At 35.2% G+C, this 25,367-nt stretch overlaps 1 protein-coding gene across 1 annotated transcript; it reads right to left on the bottom strand.

The window, feature by feature from the left end:
* Positions 1-963: 963 nt before the first annotated feature.
* LOC150096220 (organic cation transporter protein-like) lies at positions 964-25,316 on the bottom strand. Its single transcript, XM_090409008.1, has 6 exons — positions 25,150-25,316; positions 24,850-24,997; positions 17,742-17,839; positions 17,082-17,250; positions 13,335-13,474; positions 964-1,144 (listed from the first exon to the last, which is right to left on the bottom strand). Exons 1-6 carry the CDS (start codon positions 25,314-25,316, stop codon positions 964-966), a joined length of 903 nt encoding a protein of 300 aa, XP_090265134.1.
* Positions 25,317-25,367: the final 51 nt, after the last annotated feature.

The following is a 25,367-nucleotide window of genomic DNA, read 5'->3' as shown; positions in this document are numbered from 1 at the left end:
TTCAAGCCACCAGCCGTCACTGGTTGCTTAACACAACAAATCAATCAACTCCAGTTTGTAGTATGAAATACTCTGGAAATGTTCGTGTCAGGTGTCATAATGTTTGCCAAAAAGCAAGAAAAAAGAAAAAAAAAAGCAAGAAAAAACTTATAATTTTTATCCATAGAACGAACGAACAATATTAGCAATTGTCTTTGAAAAATAACTAAAATAATTAATCGATTTAGTTTATCAAAACATTAAAGTTCTCATTCTAATGATGTCAGTGACATTTCTGTATGTCGTTCACTGTTTTTGTATTGATTTGCGTTCATTCCGTATAAAATGTTATGGCTTGGTGAGCACTTGTGAAATATTAATTAGGAGTCCTTTCAAAATAATTACATTTTATCCTACGTCATCCACGTTAAATACTTGATCATGTCAAATGAGAAAAGAAGTAGTTTTTTTTTTTTTTTCATTAGAATACATAAACAACGATTTATCTGGTCAGTTGCATTTTACCCACTCTGACTATCAATAAATAGGCCACGCTGTAATGAATTACCTTTGTGAGAGGACCCAACAATCAATTTTTAATTATGAAAAAAAAGCTATACCATTAAGTGGATTTAATTTTTAAGTAAATTGCTTATTTGGTAAATGATTCTATGAACTGGGACTAAGTTCCAGCTCATAATGTCTCTTTCATATTGAAAAGGAAAACATAATTGATATTAGTACTAAAATACGCATCAGACTCCTGGTGAAAGTTAGACACCTATAATACTGTGTTTTAGGTGTAATATAGGTGGACTGAGGTCTAAATTATCTGGAAATCGTGTTCTAGAGACCGCCAATATATTTGCAAAAGCGAAAGTATAAGATATTAAAACGATAATATAGGGAATCATTAACACGATGTAACTTAATAAAGTGAAAATGATATAGAATACCTTGCAGTACGTGTTACCGAAGAGTGGATCATAGTGGTTCGGTACACGAGGTTGTTTCGCATAGTGCCCTTCCAGTTCGAATGCTGCCCGGATCTGGTCTCTGTATGGCTCTTCTCCCAAGAATTTTCTCTGCACCTCTTCGGCTTCCTTTCTCTTCATTTGCACGTGTTGGTCCACCGCCTGCAAAGCCGACTGATGAAATAAAGAAACTATTCAATAATAAATAAATGCAAGTTTTCAAATATTTCAAAGAAAGATTCAGGAAACTTGGTGGCTTTATTACCAGTAAATAGTTAACTTATTGGTTAAAATAATTTACGAGTTTAGCATCCAATGCTGTCCAATCGAAAAAGAAGATGAAAGTTTGACTTAGAGCTTAAGTGAGATAATCGAAACCACAAGGCTAGGTTTTCCTCTCCATTCTGTGGAATAAACTTGTTTAGGGAACAATGCATGCGTCAAGTTCTGATGAAATTGCAACAGGAATGCATGAAATATCACAGCAGGGCATTCAATAAAACAGTAGTGAATAAGATCAACATGGAACTTTTATAAATCTGTCGGTAACGATGATGTCCTTTGGCGAAATTCCTGGATTCGAATCCTCTTTAGGATTCGAATAGGTTTCATAGGAGGTGGAAGGGTTTTTTCTCTCCAAACTAGCGTTTTTTCATCCACCAAAACAGACAAGCCGGCTAAAATAACAAATGCAGTAATTAATTGCGTCTACTGTGATTCCCAATGTAATCGATCAACCTTATTTGAACGAGGCAAGTTCGCTGAAATGTCCAATTGATCCTACTACTTTCTTTAATCTGAAGGGTCTGGTGCATCAACAATTTGATCTCAAACCCTAAATTCAAGGGGATTCAAACGATCGTTGTTTGTTTAAAGTGCAAAATGAGTCTCTCTTACACCTTATTTTTGAGTCATGGCCATATGAGCTTAAAGCTTAAGTGAGATTCTTCTCCGAAATGAAATACTGTGCACTCTGAAAGGAAAAAAAAAAAGATTTAAACACTTTGATATATAATTGATTTCGATAACATTTCCAAACTCGTCTACCACAAATGTTTTGAACAAAGGAAGGTTCGTCCGTCTAAATCAGTGGAATATCACTCCTTAAAGGCGATACACCACTGAATGATTTGTATATGTTTTAAGTTCATCTCAAAATATAGAAAGAGAGAGAGAGACAAACACTGATATTTTTGACTGAAATTATATTGATTTTAGTCAATGGGAAATCCTGGCGAAACAGATGTTTTCCAAAGATTAAGGAGATAAAGAAAGAACGAATAGAAATTGAGTCATTTCAGTCCTTTGAGTTTGAAGTTGTGCTCGGCTATCATGCGTTTTGTGAAAGTTAGGGGATGGAAGGGCGAATAATCATAATTCAGTCGAAGATTACTATGGACAAAATGCCTGCTGATCGAAAATGGAAATGGAGTGGAGTGGGAAAAAAAGCCACATTTCAGTTCCATTTTCCACTCTTTCTAAATTTAGCTATATAGTTCAGATATCGTCCTTTCTACCCATTTACACTTTATTTCAAGTATTAATATTTCTCTTAGAACTTCGTTTAATAAAATAAAATGATTTTTTGCGTGACAATGTCAGAGGATTAGAAAAATGACTCGCTTTGATTTAGCAGATTAAACTAGTTTCATGATACAAGTAATTTGATCAATTGCAGTAAGAATGAAAAAATAATCACACAGAAACATGAGTAATACAAAACACTTTAGAGGAAAAATCTTTTCTACTGAAATATGTAGCGCTCGGAAAAGAATTTTGCTCTATCCTTATTAAAACTTATACTTAATACACAACCTGACAGGCATACAAAAATTTCTAAAGTGTTCAATGTTTTGTTGATTTTGGTTTAATATGACACCTCGACAGTCGTTCAATTGACCTATCTGGCACCTACGCGACTAGACACATATATACCGACTACTGGCTAGTCTTCCGTCATAATCTTCAGCTCGCCTATGTAGTTCATTTCATTTCTTTTACATTCATCAGTCACTCTTGTCAGTATTAATGAATTATTTGAGATGGAGAATGGTGTGAACCACTTTTCGTTTATTATTTTTTACGCTCTCTGGTTGCGAATGTAGACGTGACAAATTTCACTCTCAAAACGTGTGGAACTTTTCTACAGATCTGGAAAGTTGACAATCTAATTAATGAATGATGTGTATAGTCTGATGTAGCTTTTGAATTTTTGTCATGAATTTTAATGTTTCTTTCTTACTAGTTTCTATTAAACTGCCATTTGACCGGAAAAATATTGCCTTGAATCCTAACTATGGTGCGAGAAACGTATCTTTACAAGGGCATTTTTAGCTGAACTGAGTTAGTTGGTGTTATACGGAGCTGGAAGAGTTTTTTCATTCCATAAAAACAAACTTCCGACCACAAGAACACACGTAATTAATAGGCATAATATGCATCTCATAGTCTTAGGTTCTTCGGGGAGTTAACCATTAAAAGCATCTGGTATTTCTCTAGAGGGGCAATGTGTGAAAGGAGTCGCACAAAGTAATGCCAGCATCAGAATACTAATGATACTTTTTACCTTTTGCATTGCGCTTTTGTATACATTGTTTTCTACATGTACTCATTAAATCAGTGCATACCATAAATTGCCAGTTATAAACATATTTCGAACGCAAATTTTATAGAAGAGAACTAACTTAGTTGCGTAAGCAGAACGTGATTAAAATTTAGAACACACCTCATTGCATTAATTCTGTTGTACTGCATCCAAAATAATGTTTACAACTAATTTAAAGAAATATTTAAAGTTTCGGATCTTATGTAATGATTTTGCATTCGCTCTTTTAAGCATAAGATTAGGAGTTATAATAATGCGCATTAATCGAAACACGATGAGAAATTTATAAGCTGAAAAATATATTTATTAATATATTTTTGAATGATATCAATAATAAATAACAAATCTGTTTCAATTTAAGGATGTTGTTTTCATAATTAACTAGGAATATCTCATTCATAAGTTAAATTAAAATATATATATATATATTTAGATGTGAAACAACATATTTCTTCTTAGTCTTCGCTATCTGTCGCTCATACGAGAAGTGACATTTCTAGAAAGAGTGCGTGTACACACACACACACACACACACACACACACACACACACACACACACACACACACACACACACACACACACACACACACACACACACACACACACACACACACACACACACACACACACACACACACACACAGTAATGCAGTTTAAATTTGATGTTGAAGCTAAAAAGACACAGAAAAGTGATTTTTCGACGGTCATGTCAACAGTATCTTTCGTACTGGAAAGTGGTGCCACCTGGGATATGAAAATGGAACATACGCTCGGCGCAATTCAATAATTTTCTTCAGGTATGTGCGACAGAAATGTTTAGTATAACTTGCAGATTTTCGTTTATTGACGGTAAAAAGAAATATTAGACATTCGTAATTAATATGAATTATTTTTCACCCTTTGTTATCTTCATTATCTCTGTGTGAACGTCAATATTATACAAAGACAATCTATCTACAAATATTCTATATATTATATTATCAAAGATTCAACTTATTGCAGAACTAAGATCTTCAGGATGTTTTCTTAAATGTAAGACTAAGTTTTATTATATGTAAGTTTAGGTCTGAACTGGCTACAGATAAGCCAGTGTATAAATAAAGAGATCATTTGGTGAGTAGGTAAGAATATTTTGGAATTCCATTTGACATATGAAAACAAATGTGTCAGATCGTTACTTACAGCACACTTGAAAACGAGTATACCACGAAGAGTGAAGTTGAAAAAAAAAAAGATTCCAAGTTGGAAATGCGAAGGAAGATCTCCAAGAGCTTTGCAATTAGGAAATTACAGATTATAAAACGTCAAAATTTAAAGAAAATTATAAAAATTAAAGACCAGTGTGTGTGTGTGTGTGTATTTAATGTGAATTCAATTGTTTATATGAATCCAACCTACGAAAATTTAGAAATCTATGACACATTAGTATGGGCTAAGATTTAGATAATGTGACAATCCTAAACACGACCAGTCTAAATATGAAACTTCTTCAAGCCACATCAGGTCTTCAGTAAGCAGGAAAGGTAGTGTCATACCTGGCAATGAACTTCATCTGCTATCTACAGACATCAGAAGCATGCATTGGCATAGTGGAGTTTGAAACCATAGCTAGTTTGGAGAGGGGGAGATGCTATTCACTCGGCATTGTCCAACTAGATCATTTCTTCACCTTTGCACTAAACTGATCAGTAAACCTTCAGTCCCGAAATCACCTGAATAGAAAAATTATAAAACTAGATAATCCACTAATTAGTCTGTCTGCTTAGCCAGGTGAATAGCTTCTTCTCAAATTAATAGAGTGCAAATCCCACTTTGGCCTGAATTTATGCCATTCTTTATGTGGTAAATGAATGTTATTACCCCGATTGAAATTCGCCCTACTTATTGGAAGGCTGGATTTCATTCTGGGTCTTCAAAACAGGATTCCCATATTTCTAATCGTAGCCCACCCACTGCACTAATGTTTACAATTTTGTGTAGGTAGAACTGTCATGAAAAATAATATTTACAACTATGCAACGTTCCTCCAACTTATTCTGGCATTATCAGAAAGCTATTGTAATTATACTTTAGAGAATTTGCATATTAAAATGTCTACTAGTTAGTAAAAATATTTTACTAACTAGTCTTAGCCTTCAGTTTTTAAAAATTGGTTAGCTGGTCTCTCTACCTTCGCTATTGCTACAAAAGCGACATGAGAAATTAGGCTTAAAGCTAAGCCATCTATGTTGTTAATTCTAAGTGTATTTTGCTCTTCGTTAATATCGTGTTATTCGCAGTCAGTTTTTTTTTTTTAAGATGTGGGATTGAAACCCTGAGAAACTTAACTTACTTTCGCAATATTAAAAAAAAAAAAAAAAAAGGTAGACCAAGATAGCTCTGTAAGTCTGCTCTAGCGATCAGACATTATATTGTCTAAGCTACTGGAGGCTATTAAACACTGCTGCCTAAATATATTAAACACTGCTGCCTAAAAACATTTTCCCAAACATCACGGCTACAGTGATATTGCGATCCAGTCTGTGGGTTGCAAAGGCGACACCATTCCCTCGGCTACTTAAAGTAATATTTCTGTGTCTTTATGTTTTGTTGGTACAGACGATTTTCTTAACGTAGCTAATACTCTTGTTTTGCGTGATTTATTTTCGCACGTTATTTATTATTGTACAATATAATTACCGAAACTAGAAATTCAAATAAATAAAATCACACATGAAAATTGTATTTTTTTTTTTTTTTTTAAAGAATTGCGTTTTTATTGTTTAGTTTATTACATTTTATTAAGTGACTTTACAACATTGTAATGCTGATTCACACGTTATTCAGGAAATGTTGACTTCTTCTCCTCATGAAAGTTCCTGTTTGTGTAAATGGCTTCAGGATTTATTATATTCTTCGTCTATTTACGGAAGCAAATAATTTGCTGGGAAGTTTAAAGACTTCTCGTTTGATATGACGACACATAACTATGTTGAAATAAATATTGAGACAACGCTAGATTTCAGAGAAACGTAAATTACACATTGAAACAGCATATAGTCCTCGTTGGACCCTGATCACACTTTTCACCGGTTACAGATAATATAAATCGGTCATTGCAAACGGTTCCTCTATGTATCCTTGTTGGACGCACTAGTCTAGATGCACCTGACTCTCCAGATGGTTTCTGTGCAGGCTAGTAATGTGATCAGAAAAAGGCATAGCATGATTCGTTACTCGAAATGAGGATGGTTTTTTTCACTAGTTTAATACATACTGTCGCCATTGTTGATATTTGTCTTAGTGGAGCTGCCTTTCTGTAGAAACTGACACTATGCAGCTCCTCATGTATTACCCTACTAATCTGAAGTCCCACAGATTCTTTCAACTCCTGAGTGATTGGAAATCCTTTCCACATAGCATTACAGCAGGAGTGAATGCTAGTCTTGAAATTCACGCTTGCTCTTGTTATCATTCAGGGAGTGAGAGGTGTGATTGAAGTCTGATTAACGGAATAATGAGTTACTGACCATTTAAAACTATATATTTAGACATTTATGTACATTTAATCATACAAATACAACATTTATTTTACAAATGATATTCTATCTTTTTCAATTTAGCTACTTGAATACAAATTCTACCCTACGGTTCTTCTTTATGAACTGGTCAATAACATCGTCATAAAAAGTTGGTTGTAACTTTATTTTTCCAAGCAACACGAACACTTATAAAGGCTGGCTGAAGCTCACTGGCTAGAGCTACGTTGACTGTGTATGGCCTGTGTTCAAGCAACAGAGTGAGACGACGTGAAATGGCTATGAGCGCGCATGAAATCACAGTGCTGCTGCTCCGAGGACTTGGAAGCTCCTACAACGGAGCAAGCCAAGGTAGCTTTGACTAGACGAGCAGGCATCGGCCTTCGATATACAACTCAAAGCTCAATTATTGCTGTGCAAGCTTAATACGTCTTCTGTCTACAAAAATAAAAGCCTAAATGGAATGTTTATAAATCATTTAATGAGCTTGCGCAGCAAGCATGGAGAATTCGTCCCTGGATTACAGAAATTTCCATACCACACCCCCAGCATCCTTTCGTACAAGTTTCCTTGGTCTTCGTGTGATGGCGTAGGTGGCATCCTCATATTTGCATCGACTGGAAATGTTGCCTATACAGTTACTTGAATAAAGTGCAGTGGACTCTAGAGATACATCTGCTTGTCTTATATAGTGATATGAAAAATAAAATTTGTCACGTCTCCTAAAACAAGGGATACGTCAATACGTATTTCAACATAATAACTTAACACAAACTAACCAGCGGCAAAGAGCTGAATTTTAATAACCAAAATATCTACTCTATCCAATACTATTTTTTTTTCGGGGACGGGGGTTGAATTTATAGTGAAAAATTTAATCGATGTCTAACTTTATTTTATTTTTTTAAATGGAGATTTGAAAAGTATTTAATGAAACTCTAGATCCGTAAAATAAACTTGAATAAAAGATTAAGTCTGGGAATTAGAGGGAGTGGGGGTGTATTGGATAATACCTTATTAACCTGGTGATATAGCTTTTGATATTCTGATCGTAAAAATAGGAGGAGGAGGAACTCCAGAATTTGGGAAATATGTGACCAAAAACCTTGCGCAATAATAGTGTAATAAATTTATTTCCAGCATGTGTATGTATGTGCTTGACGATCGGGTAAGCTGAGTGGTTCCCGTATCCTTCTCCCGGGCTGCGGGTTCAGATCCCGCGGTGGACATAGATTGTCTTTAGGTTAGAGATGTCAGCAAAATCATCACTCGGTACGAGACTATTTCTCCGTTTATGGTAGACCTAAGTGGCTTGAAAAAAAGTTCCATGTTTGATCTCCACAGCAGAATTTCTGAACTGTGTAAAAAAATAAAAAAAAACTATGAAATCCATAAAAATAGAAAAATTCTTAAAATAGCATAAATAAATATTAAATAGAAACTAATTTAATATATACCAAAGGCGTAATAAACCAGCATTGAGAATATTTCTAAGAACGAACCACAAAGAAAATACGCCAATAGCAGCAAATATTTTACAATCTATTAACCCCTAATAAATTTTTGTAAATTAAAATTAGAAATAAAAAAAGAAAGACATGCTAAATGACGAAAAGCGACAGGTAAGAATAAGATGCGAAAGTTGTGAATTTTTAAGATAGGACTACATTGCAAAGTAGATGTTTCAGTTTAAAAATAAAAGTCTAAAATAAACTCATCACATTAGTTCTGCAACTTCGAACTAAGTAGGTAACCAACAGACGAATGCAACAACCTAAACGAGAACAGACCACGTCAAAATGATCCATATTTTAAACTTACTAACTCTTTCCTGATATTTAAAACAAATTACGTAATATATTATTTAAATGTGAATACTAAATATAAATATACGTGTACGATATTGACGTTTGCTGGCATCTTTGGTTCTTGTTACAATTCCATAGTTTGCAAATCCTAGTGTTTGTGATTTCTACCAGTTTTTAAAAATGTGGATAAAATTTAGAGGCAAACCGCTTTTCCCTTTCAGTTGATGCTCGTGGATATTGGAAAACATTTGCATCAGCTCCTCTTGGGACTTCCAGCAGTGAAATTACAAAAAAAAAAACAATAATAATAATCTCATCCTTCTAAATCTTGGAAAACGTCAAAGCTTAATAGAAGGCCTGCTTTCATCTATTCTTCCAGGATTACACGACCTGAAACAATCAACAAATCCACGATTAAAAAAAAAAGGATTCATTTATATTTTAAATACAAAAGTTTTTTTTTAATTTTTATTTATTTAAGTCACTTTAAATCTAATAAGATATATACTCAGATTTTAAGTATGAAAATGGGTTATAAGACTACTGAATGGTTGTAAGAACTTTGTTTGGACTTATCACTATCATTTTTTGCGAATGGTAATGATGGCTGTGACAGCTCAGACGGCTGAGTCCTCCCGGGAAAGAAATAGTAAAGCATCTCACTTCACGTGCAGTAGTTCCACTCCTCGTATGTCATCATTGATATCATTTGGAGCAATCATTTAACTTATTCTGATTTTGCGTTTTTATTTTTTCAGCATTGTTAGCACACACATGAAACAAACTGTTGTTCATTCGCTAGTGAAATTAGTTAATCAATAGCAAACTGAACTTAAGCAATTGCTTTCTTCTTTGTTTTGAATCTGCATAACCCATTCAATATCACTAAAGAATCTATTTATCTTCTCCCCCCCCCAAGTAATATGACCATCTAACCTCTGCACTTTTGCGATACAGGCCACTTGTGGCAGTATCTGGTAAGGGGACTGTTTTCGTAGACACGGCTGTTTCTTGTCTTCCCCATTAAACAGATCTTGACCGCTATTCCTTACCTGGAGATAGCTTCGAACTAGGTATTGATGACAGTTAGTGTCACCCGGCCTGATGACAATATGACCCGGATCTAGACTCTTCCAGCAAGACAACGCCCCATGTCAGAAGACTCACATTCTGCAAGCATGGTTCCAAGAGGATATTTTAGCATTCAGTGTGTTCCCCTGGGCGTCTAATTTTCTTGATTTGAATCCCATCGATCATTTGTCAGATCATGGGGAACGCAGCATCTGTCGGTCCACTCCACGCCAGCGACTAGCTCTGTCGCTGACTTCGGGTGCAATTCTGTATAGTTAGTTGGCCCAGAATACTTCAGAATATTTCGTGGCGCGTTACTAAATGGGTGGTCATAATGTTTCTGCTCATGAGTTTATTATTATTATTATTATTATTATTATTATTATTATCTGAGACCTCCAAGGAGTCAAGGACTCATCGAGGAAGGCTGTAAATTACCCAACCGAGCTACCATACCCTCCCTTAAATTAATTTACACTAGATGCACTCACTACCCATAAGGTCAAATTATTCCACTCATTCACTGCTCTCTGAGAGAAAAACCTAGCTCTTATCCCTTTCTTGACTGAGAACAACCTTAACTTCCATAGATGCCCTCCGTGTTCTCTCCTCGCCTTCCATATAACGAAACATTTCATCATTTGAAATGCTATAACACCCATTGAAAAGTTTATAGACCTCTATCATATCACCCCTCTTTCTCCTGTTAACCAGAGTCTGTAATCCACATACTCGCCATCTGTCCTCATAATCTAAATCCCATAATCGGGATATAATCTTTGTAACTCTTCTTTGCACCCTTTCCGCATTTTCTTTATCCCCTTGGAACCCGGGAGACCAAATCTGCGCACAGTAATCCAAGTGTGGTCTTATCAAAGCCTTATAAAGAGGCAAAATTGCTTCCTTATCGTTACATGTCAAGGTCCGTTTCAACATAGCAATTATCCTCTGAGTTGTGTTTGCAACTTTTGCTATGTGACCTTTGAACTTTAAATTGTTTTCCACCAATACACCAAGATCCCTTGCCTCTTCCGTTTCTTGAAGCATAACCCCACTAATATAATATACCACCGGATCTCTAATCACGCCAAAGTGCATAACTTTACACTACTAACATTAAACTGACAGCCATTTTCGTTTGCCCAGATTTCCAGTCCATTCAAATCATTTTGTAATTGCTGAATATCAGTAGCATCCCGGATTGTCCTGCCTACCTTCGCATCATCAGCAAGCAATTGCAAATCTGATGATAGACCCTGCTTGAAGTCATTAATGTATAGATTGAATAATAATGGCGAAAGGACTGAACCCTGAGGTACACCACTGACTGGTTACCTTAAATCTCACAGATTCACACCCACTGTATACCACTTTTTGATATCTGTCTATTAACCATCCCTGATCTAAGTCGATAGATAATGTTCCAATTCCATATTTTCTAGTTTAGGCAACAGCCTATCATGTGGTATCCTATCAAATGCCTTAGAATAATCCAACATTATCATAGTGTATCCATTTCCTTTATCCAACTCGGCCGTAACATTGTTATAAAATATGAGCAAATTGCTAAAACATGACCTTCCTTTAGTAAACCTATGCTGTTCCCTGCAGAGTATAGAATGATTGCCTACCCATTTCTTTATGCGAGTTCTTACTCACTTCTCTAAAATCTTCACTACCACACCAGAAGTACTAATAGGTCGGTAGTCAGACACATCAGTTTTTGCACCACCCTTGTGCAATGGAACTATATTGCATTCCTTCCATTCCTGTGATATCATTCCTGAGCTGACACTTAAGTTATACAAATGTGTGAAAGGCCTAATCAATTCAGCTGAACAATTCTTTAACAAACGGGCAGATATTCCATCTGTCCCTATTAACAAATTCTTATCTAGGTTAAGCAAAAGCTCTACAATCTCATTTTCATGAATCTGTAACTCTTCATCCAACGTAGCAGTAGCACTGTGCACCATACTAATACCTGGTCGATATATCTTAGCAAAGTAAGCATTCATTAACTGAATAATCTCCTTTGCTTCCGACACTCGTGTACCATCTGCATTCAATAAAGTTATTCTTCCACATTCATTCTTTCTTTTGCTTGTGGCATAACGATAAAATTCTTTTGGATTGCCTTTAGCTTGCATGGCCAATTTCTTTTCATACTCCGTTTTAGCTTTTCTCACAATACTCGTTATTTTTCTGGCCTGAGCTTTATATATTTCATAACTCCTCTCACTCGTATTCTCACGACACTCTTTCCACATCATCTTCTTCTTGTGGATTTCTAGCTTAATAGGGCTGCACATCCATTTCACACCCCACCTACTTACTCTTCGAACACTAGGGATACATTCAGATACCGCGTCATTCAAGTACTTTTTCAAAGATTCCCATGCATTGCTGACATTTTTTCCATTCAGTAACTGATACCATGGGACCAAAGATAGTATTCTTCTAAGTCGGTCGTAATTTCCAGCTTTGTAGTTCAGCATGTAGCCTGTTTTAATCGGCGCTTCAATACAAGTATATATTTCCCAGGAAAGAACAGCATGATCAGTGTCACCAATTGGTGGTAAAATAGCTATATTCTTGACAGAGATCACTTCTGACGCTAAGAGCAAATCCAATACTATTTGACCTCGAGTTCCTTCTTTCATATGGTACTTTAGAAAGTTATCTCGCAACAATTCAATAAATTCCTGTTCTTTCTGATCATGAGATTTCTCTTCTGCCCAATCAATGTTTGCAAAATTAAAGTAATGATCATTCGCTTGGTACCCATAAGGCTAAATTGGCGATGCACTTCTTCGTCCCCTACAACTGAGCTGCCAGGTTTGTAGCAACACCCCGCCATATATTTCATTCTGTTAACCTCCTCTTCACACCAAACAGACTCAAACTCATCGCTCCCTGGGACACTGTTACCATCATTGTTTCTTGTATTTCTACCCTAACTGGACATGATATAATTAGTAGCACTCCTCTTCCTCTTCTATCACTTCTGTCATTCCTGAAAATAGTATATCCGTTACACTCGATCCCACTTACCATATCTGATTCTGATAGCCGAATTTCACAAATGTCAACAATCTTAGGCCACATCCCATTCAATAAAGCAACAAACTCAATTTTTATTTTTACTAATGCTTTTTATATGTCACTTAATAATGATCTTCAGCACGATGAAGAAACAAAAGATTATGAATTATCTAGATCAATCACTTAATTCCCAAACCTGATGTCCTGTCATCAGTGATTGCAACTCTAGCGTATTTCTTATTTAATTTCTACAATTGTTTGTTGAATGATTTAAATTCGGCCCTGTAAAATTAATATTAGGGCATTTCAATTTAACAACTTATTTAAACATACCTGGTGATGGCATCAGCTTGCATCAAGGTGTCTGGCATTTTGCAGTCTTTTGTTTCTGGAAGTAGCAAAACTAGCAACCCGCTAACTATTGATAGCCCTCCGTAGAGTCCCATGCTTACCACCATGTCATAGTCTTTAGCCTAAAACGAAAACTCACAGTATTAATATTAAGAACATTTAGGTATGTTACGAAGAAGTAATGGGCAACAAATAATTTAGTCAAAGTAAATAACAGTAAGAAGATTATTCTTATTAAGAGAGACCTTCCAAGAGTCAGATACTCATCGTGGGATGACACATACTACACCCACCAGCTATCCTATTTAATCTTGAATTCATTCACACTGCTTGCACTCACAACATCCAACGGCAATACATTCCAATCACGCACCACTCATTGAGTGAAAAATCTCGCTCTCACCCATTCCTTAGTAGCATTCATTCTCAGCTTCCAAGGATGCCCTCTCGTCCTTTTCCCCACCCTCCATAAATTGGAAAATTCTATCAATTGAAATCCTCTATGAACTTTCAGAAGTTTTTAAGTCTCAATAATATTATCCCTCTTTTTCCCGTTTGTTAGTCTGGTCTGCAAACAGTCTGGTCTGCACACAATAGTCCAAGTGAGTTCTTATCAGGCCTTGTAAAGAGGCAAAATGACATTCTTATCTTAATATATGAACGTTCGTTTCAGCATTGCAATTATCTTTTGAGTTGCAGTTGCTATCTTTGCCACATGGCCCCTAAACTTCAACTTCCTATCTATTAATACTCCAAGATCCCTAGCCTCATCAGTTTCTTCTAGCCTAATCCCACCAATATGATATGACATAGGATATCTAATCACGCCAAAGTAAATGACTACATTTACTGATATTGAGCTGACACCAATTTTCCCATGCCCACAATTCCAGCTTATTCAAATCATTCTGCAAGTACTGCATATCAGCAGCATTTCTGATTACCCTACCTATCTTTGCATCATCAGCAAATAGCTGTATGTATTTAGCTTGTCAAATCCTTCCCAATATCATTAATGCACAGATTGAATAAAAGTGAACCAAGTACTGATCCCTGTGGTACATCACTGGTTACCTTAAATCTTGCAGACTCATATCCCCCGTATACCGCTTTTTGATATCTATCAATCAGCCATCCACTTATCCACTCTAATATTCTATATTCGAAACCCATATTCTCCAATTTATGCAGTAGTTTTCTATACTGTTTTCTTCAAAAGCCTTAGCAAAATTCAAAAGTTTCATGGTGTATCCAGTCCCCTTGTCTAGTTCAATCGTAAGATTATTACAGAATGTGAGCAAGTTGTTAAAACATGCCCTTCCCTTAGTTGCTCATTGGAAAGTGGAGATTCACTGTCAACCCATTTCTGAATGCGAGCCCTCACAAATCAAAGCAATATCGAGTTCAGCTGAACACTCTTTTACACCCGTACTGATATCCCATCAGTCCGAATTGCTGAATTCTTATTCAGTTTATGCAGCAGCTCTAATACCTCGTCCTCATACGCCTGAGTTTCTTCATCTAGTGAAGAGGTAACAGTGAGTTCAGTGTTACGCACGCTAGGTTGATAGCTTTTAACAAAATGGGCAACCTCTTCTGTATCTGTAACCCTCACGCCATCTGCATTTAGAAGTATTATTCTGTCATATTCATTATTTCTTTTACTTGCAGCATATCGATAGAATTCTTGTGGGTTGTCTTTAGCACGCAGAGCGAGTTTCTTTTCATACTTAGACTTTGCCTTCCGTACAACAGTTGTGACTATTCTAGCCTGTGCTTATAACGTTTATAACGGACGTTCATCCTTATGCATTCCTTCCACATTGTCCTTTTCTTACGAATCTCTTACTTAATAAGATTACACATCCATTTGACCCCTACTCTACTTATTCTTCGAACTTTCGGAACACATTCTGATATGGCATAATTTAAGTATTGTTTAAATGCTTCCCATGCACTGTCGATATTCTTTCCATCCAGCAACCGATCCCATTCCATTGAACTCGGTATACTCTTCAGTTGGTCATAATTTCCTGCTTTGTAGTTAACGTTTTCTGAATGGAACATTCATAAACTTAGTCACTTCCCAAGTGAGTACCTTTGATCACTGTCAACAACCAGAGGCAGAATACTTACGTCTTTAACTGAAACGCCTTCTGACACTATAATCAAATCTAACATTCTTTGACCTCGAGTTCTTCTGTCACATGCTGCTTGTGGAAATTGCCCCACAATAAATGTTTCCATTCTTCTCATGAGATTCTACTGATACCCAATCAATATTTGGATAATTAAAGTCTCCAATTATTATTAGTCTCTTGCAGCTCATCTTGTTTATTTGGAGATGCATTTCTTCATCACTAGCAACCGATCCAAAAGGTCTGTAACAACAGCCCGCTATGAAATTGATCTTGTTGGATTCCACCTCACAACAGATTATTTCAGACTCACTGCCACATGAAATACTGTTAGTAGTATTACTACATTCATAGGTCTCAACTCTAACTGGATTTAAGTCATCCAATATCATTAGCAGCACGCCCCCCCTTCTCCTATCCACTCTATCCTTACTAAAAATACTGCAACCATGACACTTGATACCAGTTAGGAGGTGTGATTCTGATAGCCAGGGCTCACTAATGCCTACAATCTGAGGTCGCAGCATATTGACCAAGGCAACAAACTCTACCCTTTGTTTCTGATACTCGTAGCATTCGTGTACAGACATAATAATTTACCTGCATGTTCTTTTGTATACTCTTGTCTGCAGTCTGTATGACACAGTTGGACAACTTGCAGATCTCTATTCTTCTCTAGTGTTTTATCCATGTACAAATCTTCGCACATGTGTGATGTGTCCGAACAGGACGAACACAAACCCGAAACCGTTCTCACCTCATCAACATTTCCATGACAAAGCCCATTCCTGTCCCTAACACAGTCGCTCTTACACTCACATTCACACCATTCTACCCTTTTTAATTTATTCTTCCTGACTCTCTGAGTTAGGTCTCAATCCTGTTATTAGTTTTTCCAGACTCCTGATATCTGATACTCAGTATTGATAACGATACCTCAGACTCACTCCACACATCCGAAAACTCGCATCCATTCCTTCTACTCTACCTACGCATCGAATCGTTCGGAACACAAAATCTTCCTGCTTCTGGTACTTACCAAATACTCGGTGAAAGGGGCTACAATACTTCCAACTCTGGCGCATGATGAACTTGACGATATACCGATATTGCGAGTCACACTGGGAAAGATCTCTGCCGAATAGACGAAAGCAAGAGAGAAAGATGTTGAGACCGCAAACTTCCCTATCATAGCCAACGTTAGTTTTAGCCAATACATAGCTGGAAAGTAATTAATAATAGAAGACTTAAACATGTTAGGAAGTTGCATCTTAATCTAAGGACACAAAATGTTAAGTTCAGTTTTCATTTGACGGACCATGCAATAGTCATATCATACATTATATGTTATGTGTATCGACTCATGACTGTATGTATATCGAGGAGTTAGACCATGTAAGCAGTATTCATAACGAAACCTATATATGTATAATAACACTGATGTATTTAGAACCGTTTTGTAATGGTTCCGAATGTTTGGAATGTTGGCATCAAACAAAATAATAAAAATTATTGATGACATCGCAACAAAAGTTAAATACTCACTGTCTGGTACAAAAAGTATGGCGATGCAAGATAAACCAGCGAATACCATTGTGATCATTGTCGGATTTCGACGCCCAATGTATCTCAAAAGAATAAAACATAAGATACTAGATGGAAATTCTACGAACCCAGAGATTAAGAAATCGATAAAAAAATGTCCTCCAATGTTTCCTGTGTTCAGAACAAGTCCGTAGTAAACAATAGAATTGACGAACCTGAAAAAAAAATGGAAGTCCAGACTGTAAATATTAGTTAATATAAAAAGAAAGACAAAATAATTAATAACTGTTTCGTTATTAATAATTAAAGTTATTTTTAAAAAGCACATGATTGGATGCGGGAAGACTTGGTCGAGCTGATGTCCTCCATTCACTTGACTGTCCTTGTTATTCAGTCATTTTAGTTTGTGCTTTCACTGAGCATGTAGTGTTATATTGCCTTTGGTAATGCTACTTTAAGCTAGCGAAACGCCGGCTGTAAATAATTAGTTTTTATTAAATTAATTTTTTGGAGTTAGGTCTCCAATAAACAGGGCGAGATCTCACTCGTTGTAAGCGATGAAATTGATCTCCTACCTTAAGACATTCATAAATATCTATGTCCCCGGTTTATTGGGACCCACACAATACTGGGAAGAGAAAGAGAGGGAGGGAATATTCAATCACTTATTAAATATAACACCCGGTAAACATCATGTTCCACTTACCACATAAAATAAATATTTGTTGTCTTTTTCCTTAGGTTAGGATATCGTAGAAGGTCTAGGATTGTTGTATGATTTTGTTTTCGTTTTTCTTTTTCTTCCTGCAAAGTAGAGACATTACGTCATTCCAACTTAATTCTTAACAAAATATAACTAAATTCAAGGCAAAATTAATTATACAATCAGTAATAAAAGTAAAAAAAAAAATTCAGTTTTTGTCTACTGATAAATGGTGCAGGATCATGACAGTCCCCTAATAGAACGAGACGTACCTCCTTTTCAAAACACTACTCTGTTTTGAAATCTAAATTTCATTGCCAAAAGTGTCTCGTATTTTTCAACAGAAATTTAGTTATAATTATACGAAAGAGACAATGTTTTTTCTCTCAATTATTTGCTTAAATTCAGCTATCTTGATAATCATTGCTCGTATAAACATTCTAAGAAGATAGATGGCATTACTGGTGTATTAAATCCAGTTCAGTTAATTCCACTAATTTATTGTAAATTATTATTCTTATTATTATTACAACGTCATACCTCCAACAAGTCCAGAAACTTCTCGCCGTCTCCCCAACTACTTAATGCTCCAATTACAACACAACCATATCACTACCATCAACCGCCCACCACTACAACAGTATTTTTTTTTTTTTTTTTGTAAATGGCGTGTATTCTCATGGCCGATTTGTCTGTCTGTATGCGTGTTTAAAAAACAAAAAACGAGTTTCTGAAGAAAAAACTCCTCCCTTTGTATGAGATCGGTTAACTCACCTTCAAATTAAAAATATTCCATATGAAATTTTCTCTTGTTATCACGGGATTCGAACTCGTTCCCTTTCATAAAGATAGAATTTTTTGCTATTTTTCAAGTTGCACCACGCACACCGTACAAAATTTGAATTTTAAGAAATCAATAAATAATTAAAAAAGTGGATGTGAACTATCAAATACGTAATAAGATTATAATTAATGTTGCTTTTTCATGTTGCGATGTTGTAATTAATGTTGAAAAGTCGAGAAAGAAGTACTTATTTTCAGAAATTATTTAATTATTTTGATTTTATTCTAGATGATTTTCCATTGTTCCTGCGTTGTTGACGTGTCATGTGACATCACTGATTTGTCCAAACAATGTTTCGGAAACCAATCAAAATTCAGAAAAGCACTGAATGTAAGCATATGTGTAGACAAGGATTTTAATGTCGATATTTACTGAAACTGTTTCATGTTGCTCCTAAGCAGTGGTTAAATTCAGCCAGGGCACAGCGCCAGAACTTTTTTATGCACCCTCCCCCCGGAAGATTTTTCTGTTTCCATTTCTCCCTTTACGGTAATTAAGCCTAACGCGAAACAGACAGCAATGGCAGATTATTAAGACGTGCATCATTGATTGGTGCGGTATTAACAAAAGATCACACAACCGAAAGATAAAAGCACAGCTGACAATTGAGTTGAAATGCTAACTCTCTTCAACCGAATTCCATATGTGAAACTGCCATAACAACATTCACTACATATATATATATATATTTCTTAGTTTTAAGACGTTTACGAATTTGGACAAGTTCGGTTGAATTTTATTGCTGCTTTGTAGCAAGCGAACTCACACACATCTAATTAATAACAATAGTTTTTAGTTAGATACTGTTTGCCGTGCAACATATGGTTTTGCTTGAGTCTATACAGCATAGTTTCTATATTAGGGGACATGTGATTCATTAATTAGTGTGGTTTTTATTCCAATTGTCTCTAATTGCACCATTTGTTGAGAAATACAGAGTGTTTCAGAAAGAATGTCAAAAAGAATTTCAAAAAGAATTGATGCTGTCCGTGCAGCAGGTGAAGGGCACATTGAGCATTTGTAATTGTGGTGAGTGAAACAAAGGCCTTACTTCTTACTTGGTAATTTATTTTAAATATAATTATTTGAAATCGGGTCATTCTTTTTGAAACACCCTCTATATTACACAGAGTGCTTCTACCTTATTCACTGACATAATAAAAGTACTTCTTTTTCTTGCCTCTGCATTTGGCTATTGGGGAGGGCGTGTTGTTTACCGCAGAAGCAAGTTACTATCACCCAGCTCTGAAAGTGTTTCAGCTTTTTTCTTTTTTCATTTGTGAGGTATACGCGAAACTTTTTGATTTCTTTTTTCGAAAAGTAAAATCAGGGGTGCGAGTTATATTCCAGTAAATACAGTCTTTCAACTATGGATAAGTGCATTGGTACCTCCTTTAAACGGAAAAATAGCTCTGATGACAGTGATAATACAAAACGAGTTTGTAATGTGTAGTTTCTGAAGAGAAAGAGGTCTGTAACGAATCCACAGAATTCCCATCAGTTGCAATGCGATAATATTAATACGCTGAACGAAAGGAAAGATTTGCTGACTTGCTGGACACTCGACCAGTGGATCGCATTCAAAGGTAAATACAGTTGGTTATTTTGTAGGAACATTTTTCTATTTTCTAACTTTTCTCCCTTTACGGTAATTATGACTACAATATTGTGTCATTATTCAACAATTGTTTACAGTTTTGAATGTGTATATAAAGTCAATATCAACAGTCGCCTGATTATGAACGCGTGATGAAAGGGACGGGGAGATTTGGAGCTTCCCCCGGATAGCATTCAAAGGTAAATACAACTGGTTATTTTGTATAGGGCCCCCGGAACTTATTCGTTTAGAATTTAACCACAGCTCCTAAGGTATGTATTTTATTATATTGAATGTATTCAACGTTTGCTGATAATGGCAGAGAAGATTTTTTTTATAACAGTGATTCAAGACATATTTTAAGTATTAGACACGAAAACTTAGCGAATAATAATATTATTAATACAAAAATAATAACTAGTCTTGTATCACTTATAAAATGCATGAATGTTTTCTACCCAGACTGGCAAACACACTACATAAGTAGTTGACTTATTTGCTTCAACACTGCTAGTTATAAAGGGTTAAAATGAACTGCAACATTAACAAAAGCTTATAAATTGACCACATCCAGGGATAAACACGTGACTATGTTGTTAGGGGACCTTCGCAAAAGTACAGGCATGCTAATACGTGACGAGTGAAATATTTGTCTGACTAATGAGTCACCACAATGAGAAACTGAGTAAAATAAAATACGTTAGCACAGCTGTTGATTTATATAAAAATCAACAGCTGGCCTAGTCGGCTGAGCAGTTCTCGTAATTGCTTTCCAACCTGTGGATTTGATTTCCAGGAAGCTTGGATGTTTGTGATTGTTTTTCTCACCTACACATTTGGGTGTTGATTTTACCCAGCATTAGGATTCTACAGGCTGATCATCATCATCTTAACTTAACTCTTATTATTTTTTTTTAAAATATAAACCCCCATACGTGAGTGTTTGCGAAACCTATAAACAATATAGTGCGTGTTTATTGAGAAAGAAAAACGAAACAAACTGCTAATGCGTTTCTTGAACAGCTGTTCCAAAGAACAGGGACAGATGGAATGAAAGACCGGATGACGTTGGTCTATTTATAGATATTCACTAGAAGCTGCTTGTGTTTTGCACATTTAAAAGGGCTGTTCAGGTTAGTGGAGAAGCGTCTATCAGGACCTGCTCAGAACCTCCAGCCGAGCCTGGTATCTATGGAAATGCCTATAGAACAGGCATTATTATTGAGTGAACACCTCCAAGGAGTCCAAACATCCATCGAGGGAGGGCACCTATTCTACAACTCTCCGTCTCCACCACTTAATCCACCAATTACAGCGAACCGTAACTACCATCATCATTGGCACCAACGCCATCTACCGCCTACCACCATCACTAGTATTTTCACAGACAATCGCAGACATTCATGCCCACGGCGGATACTCTAACCAATCGGCCAACCAGAGCGACAATTATTTGGGAGTATTTGTTTCGTATTTATATACGTAACTGATTTTGAAGGGTTGCAAGTGAACTAGTTTTATTCAGTGCCGTAACGAGGGCGTGGCAAAAGACGCGCCGCGACGTTGTTGCTGCTGTGTCGTTGTTGGATATTTTCGCTCCTTTGTGGAACAAAACATACCGGAAAAGAGAGATAATTTTGTTTATATACAACATACTGAGTAAGTACTATAATAATTATATTAATAAAAACATAAATTTAAATTAAAAAACACTTCTAGGGTAATATGCCACCAAAAAAAAAAACCTTCCGGTGCACAGTGTAAAAAAAAATAAGAGAATAGAAGATTGAAAATATAAAGAAAAATATAACTCCAATTAATATTTTTATTACGAAATCTTCTACACCTCCAGTTCATTCAAGCTTAACAACTGAATTAAATCTGCCTTCTACAAGTAGTCATGTTTCATGTGAAAATGAAACAGAAGAAAAAAGCACAATTGAACGTCAAAATCAGGAAATCGAGAAGCAATGTAATAATTAATATGGTGGATGTTAGATTAGAAAATATTGATAATGCAAAAATAATGGATTTTAATGATCCCACAACATAGCACATAACCAATAGTAACATACAAATATTTGTTCAACATGGACCCGAGTTGTGCGATAATATGAGTGTTTATCCTGATACAGAAAATCAGCAATTTGATAAAAAATGGTTTGTAAAAACCATGTCAAACGGAGAACAAGTACGCAGAAATTTGCTGATATATTGCAAGCGAAAAGATGTCCTGTTCTGTTTTCCGTGTATTCTTTTTAGAAAAAATCAGAATGTATGGACAACTGCGGGGTGTCGAGACTTGCAGCATTTGAATCCTATGTTACCACGTCATGAAAATTCATTATATCATAAAAAAATATTACGTCCAATGGAAAACTTTCGAATCAAAAATTAAGAAAGGTGGTTTTATAGACGATCCATTACAAGAAGCAATTTTAAAAGAAAAAGAAAAGTGGAGACATATTTTAAAAGTTATTTTGAATGCCATTCTGCACTGCGTAAAAAATAATGACGCTTTGAGAGGAACTTGTGAAAAAATTGGTCATCCCGAATGTGGAAAATTTTTGAACACGATGGAATTAATTAATCATTACGAGCCTATTATTGCGCAACATATTGAAAGTCATAAGAAAAATCAAGTTAATTATTTCTCTCGTATAATACAAAATGATATAATTAATATAGTTGCTTCTAAAATTAGACAGCATATTATTTCAAATATCCAAAAAGGAAAATATTTTTCGATTTTATTTGGAAAAAATCAGAATGTATGGACAAATGTTTTGTAAATTCTACTAGTAGATGGGATCTTTTAAAGGAAAATTTATTTGTTCGTCTTCAACGTTTAAGTGACATGTGCGAAGTTTTAGATTTAATACTCACACAACTCAATGATAGATTTACTGCTTTACAAGAGGTCGCCAACGACTTCAGTTTTTTAAATGGATACGCTTTAAAAATTATGCAGCTAGTTGATCTCAAACGATGCGCAGCTGACCTGACATTGAAATACAACAGCGACTTAGATGCTCCCGAATTTATGCGAAATTGAGAGTTTCAAATATCAAGTCATGGAAGTTTTTGAAAATTTAGGCGATATGGACGCTTTTCAAATCTTGCAATAATATTACGAACTCTCATTACAAAACACGTATCCAAATCAAGACATATCATTAAGGATTCTCATAGCAATGCCTGTAACAACAGCTTCCTGCGAACGTTCGTTTAGAAATTGGAAATTGTAAAATCGCACCTTCGTTCTTCAGATTGGAGAAGAGCGATTGACAAACATGTCTATAATATCAATTGAAAAAGATATTGCCAAGACATTAAATTATGACGATATAATAGAGTGTTTGCAAATCAAAAAAGTAGAATTTTTTTTATGAAATATGCTGAACTTATGTTTTTATTCTATTCTTTTATATTATACCTATCTCGTGTTTTTCTTTAATTTATTTTTCATTGAATAAAAATTTGCTTTTATTTAATAGATTACTTATTTGTAATAATACATCAATGGATTTACAGGCAACTCATTTTGATGGGATCAATATTAAGTATTTAACATATTATTTAAATTTTTCAAACTTTTTGTCATTTTTATTTTGGGGGCCGCAAGTTAGATACTTGCCACTGGCGCTTCATACCCTTGTTACGGTACTGCTTTTATTATACACGTTTTTAAATTGAAATACGTTGTTTTACTGTAATGATCCCACTGCTTTTATGACTAAATAGGTATGTATTGCCCCTTTTATCATTACATTATAACACAAATATATTATAATTGTAAATTTTTTCCAGATGACAACAAATCATGTATATCATAAAAATAAGTAAATACATAAAAATTGGTGATCCTTTTGATCAGCATTTATCAAGACATTGGAATATTCTCAGAAAAAATAAATAAAAATAAGAAAAGAGAAATGGAAAGAAATCAACAATACGCATATCTGGGATACTTCCAGTTGAATTGATTCCTTCGACTGATTCTCTGAATTAAGTAAAAGAGGTAATCATAAAGTTCGTTGCTACTAAATGTTTGTTTCTGTTGTATGTGCTGCCAGAGGTGGTTTATGCTTTGTTTCGTTCTCAACTTCTTTGAAGTGTTCCGATCGGCGTATCTATGCAGATCTGCCAATTCGTCCAATGTAGTTTACACCACACTGAAAGCAAAATGCCTAGTCAATTAGATAACTATATATACTGGTTTGAATATATACTTTTAAAGGAGCCCGTGCCAGTTAAAGAAAAATGCAGTTTTATAATGAAAACATGTACTAACATTTTATAAAATAATCAACGAAAGTGGCGCATGTATTCAAATAATTTCCCCCAAAAAATTCCAGTTTGACACTTTTTAATAAAAGTCGTAATTTTCATTGCCCCTTACTAAATATACATTTCTTTATAAATATTATTTGTTTGCATGCTAAAATATGGATAAAATTTGCAGTTTTACAATATTGTAATCGTTTTTTGTTTTACAGATATTATAATTATCATTCTTAATAAGATTGTGCTGCAACGACCTCTAGTGGCATGATATTTTTATACAAACTTTTATGAAACTCGAGTCAAGAATTTTAACAGTTATAAAGATGATTTAAAAAAGAAAGTTTTTTTTTTTTGCTAAATCAGCATTCAGTAATTTTATTTACCTGGTGTAATCCATATGAAAATTGTTTCATCTTAATGTTTTGGTCTACTACAGGTTTTCCATTCATTTTAGATGCTCTCTCTATAATATATGTAGCTTCATCCAGTTTGCCGTTTGCCAATAACCATCGAGGAGATTCAGGAATAATCCTAGATCAGTAAAGTACGAACAAATCATTTTTACATATAACCAAAGTAAGCATGCATGCTATAACTGTTGGTTTTCTTTCATAATTTAATACATTAAGATAGCTGTGTATCGCTAACCTTTTTATTATGATTATAGTGAATGCACTCACCACCAGGTGCCGAACAGAATGATGATGCAAGGCAGACTGATAGCTAACTGTATATAAAACCAATCACGTAGTAGCCAAGCGATTCCAGGAAGCATGATATACCCAAAACACCATCCAAATCCTTGAAGAACAGAATAAATTGGTCTGTACTTCGGTCCTACGATTTCCATCACTAGACATAGGAAAATTGCGTATTAATATCATGTCTTGTTATACAAGAT

Source organism: Typopeltis vanoorti, chromosome 19, assembly GCF_054136105.1.
Source record: "Typopeltis vanoorti isolate ZY-2024b chromosome 19, IOZ_Tvanoo_1.0, whole genome shotgun sequence".
NCBI lineage: Eukaryota > Metazoa > Arthropoda > Arachnida > Uropygi > Thelyphonidae > Typopeltis > Typopeltis vanoorti.
Note: the sequence above shows the minus strand (reverse complement) of the source record. Positions and strands in the feature narration are given on the sequence as shown.

Excerpts from the sequence above, each read along its gene's own strand:
- LOC150096220 (XM_090409008.1), bottom strand. The coding sequence starts at position 25,316 with ATGGAAATCGTAGGACCGAAGTACAGACCAATTTATTCTGTTCTTCAA. Across the intron at positions 17,251-17,741 it reads ACAAATATTTATTTTATGTG|GTTCGTCAATTCTATTGTTT; the intron begins GTAAGTGGAACA and ends TTTTTTTTTCAG. Across the intron at positions 13,475-17,081 it reads ATCCGACAATGATCACAATG|GCTAAAGACTATGACATGGT; the intron begins GTATTCGCTGGT and ends TTTTCGTTTTAG.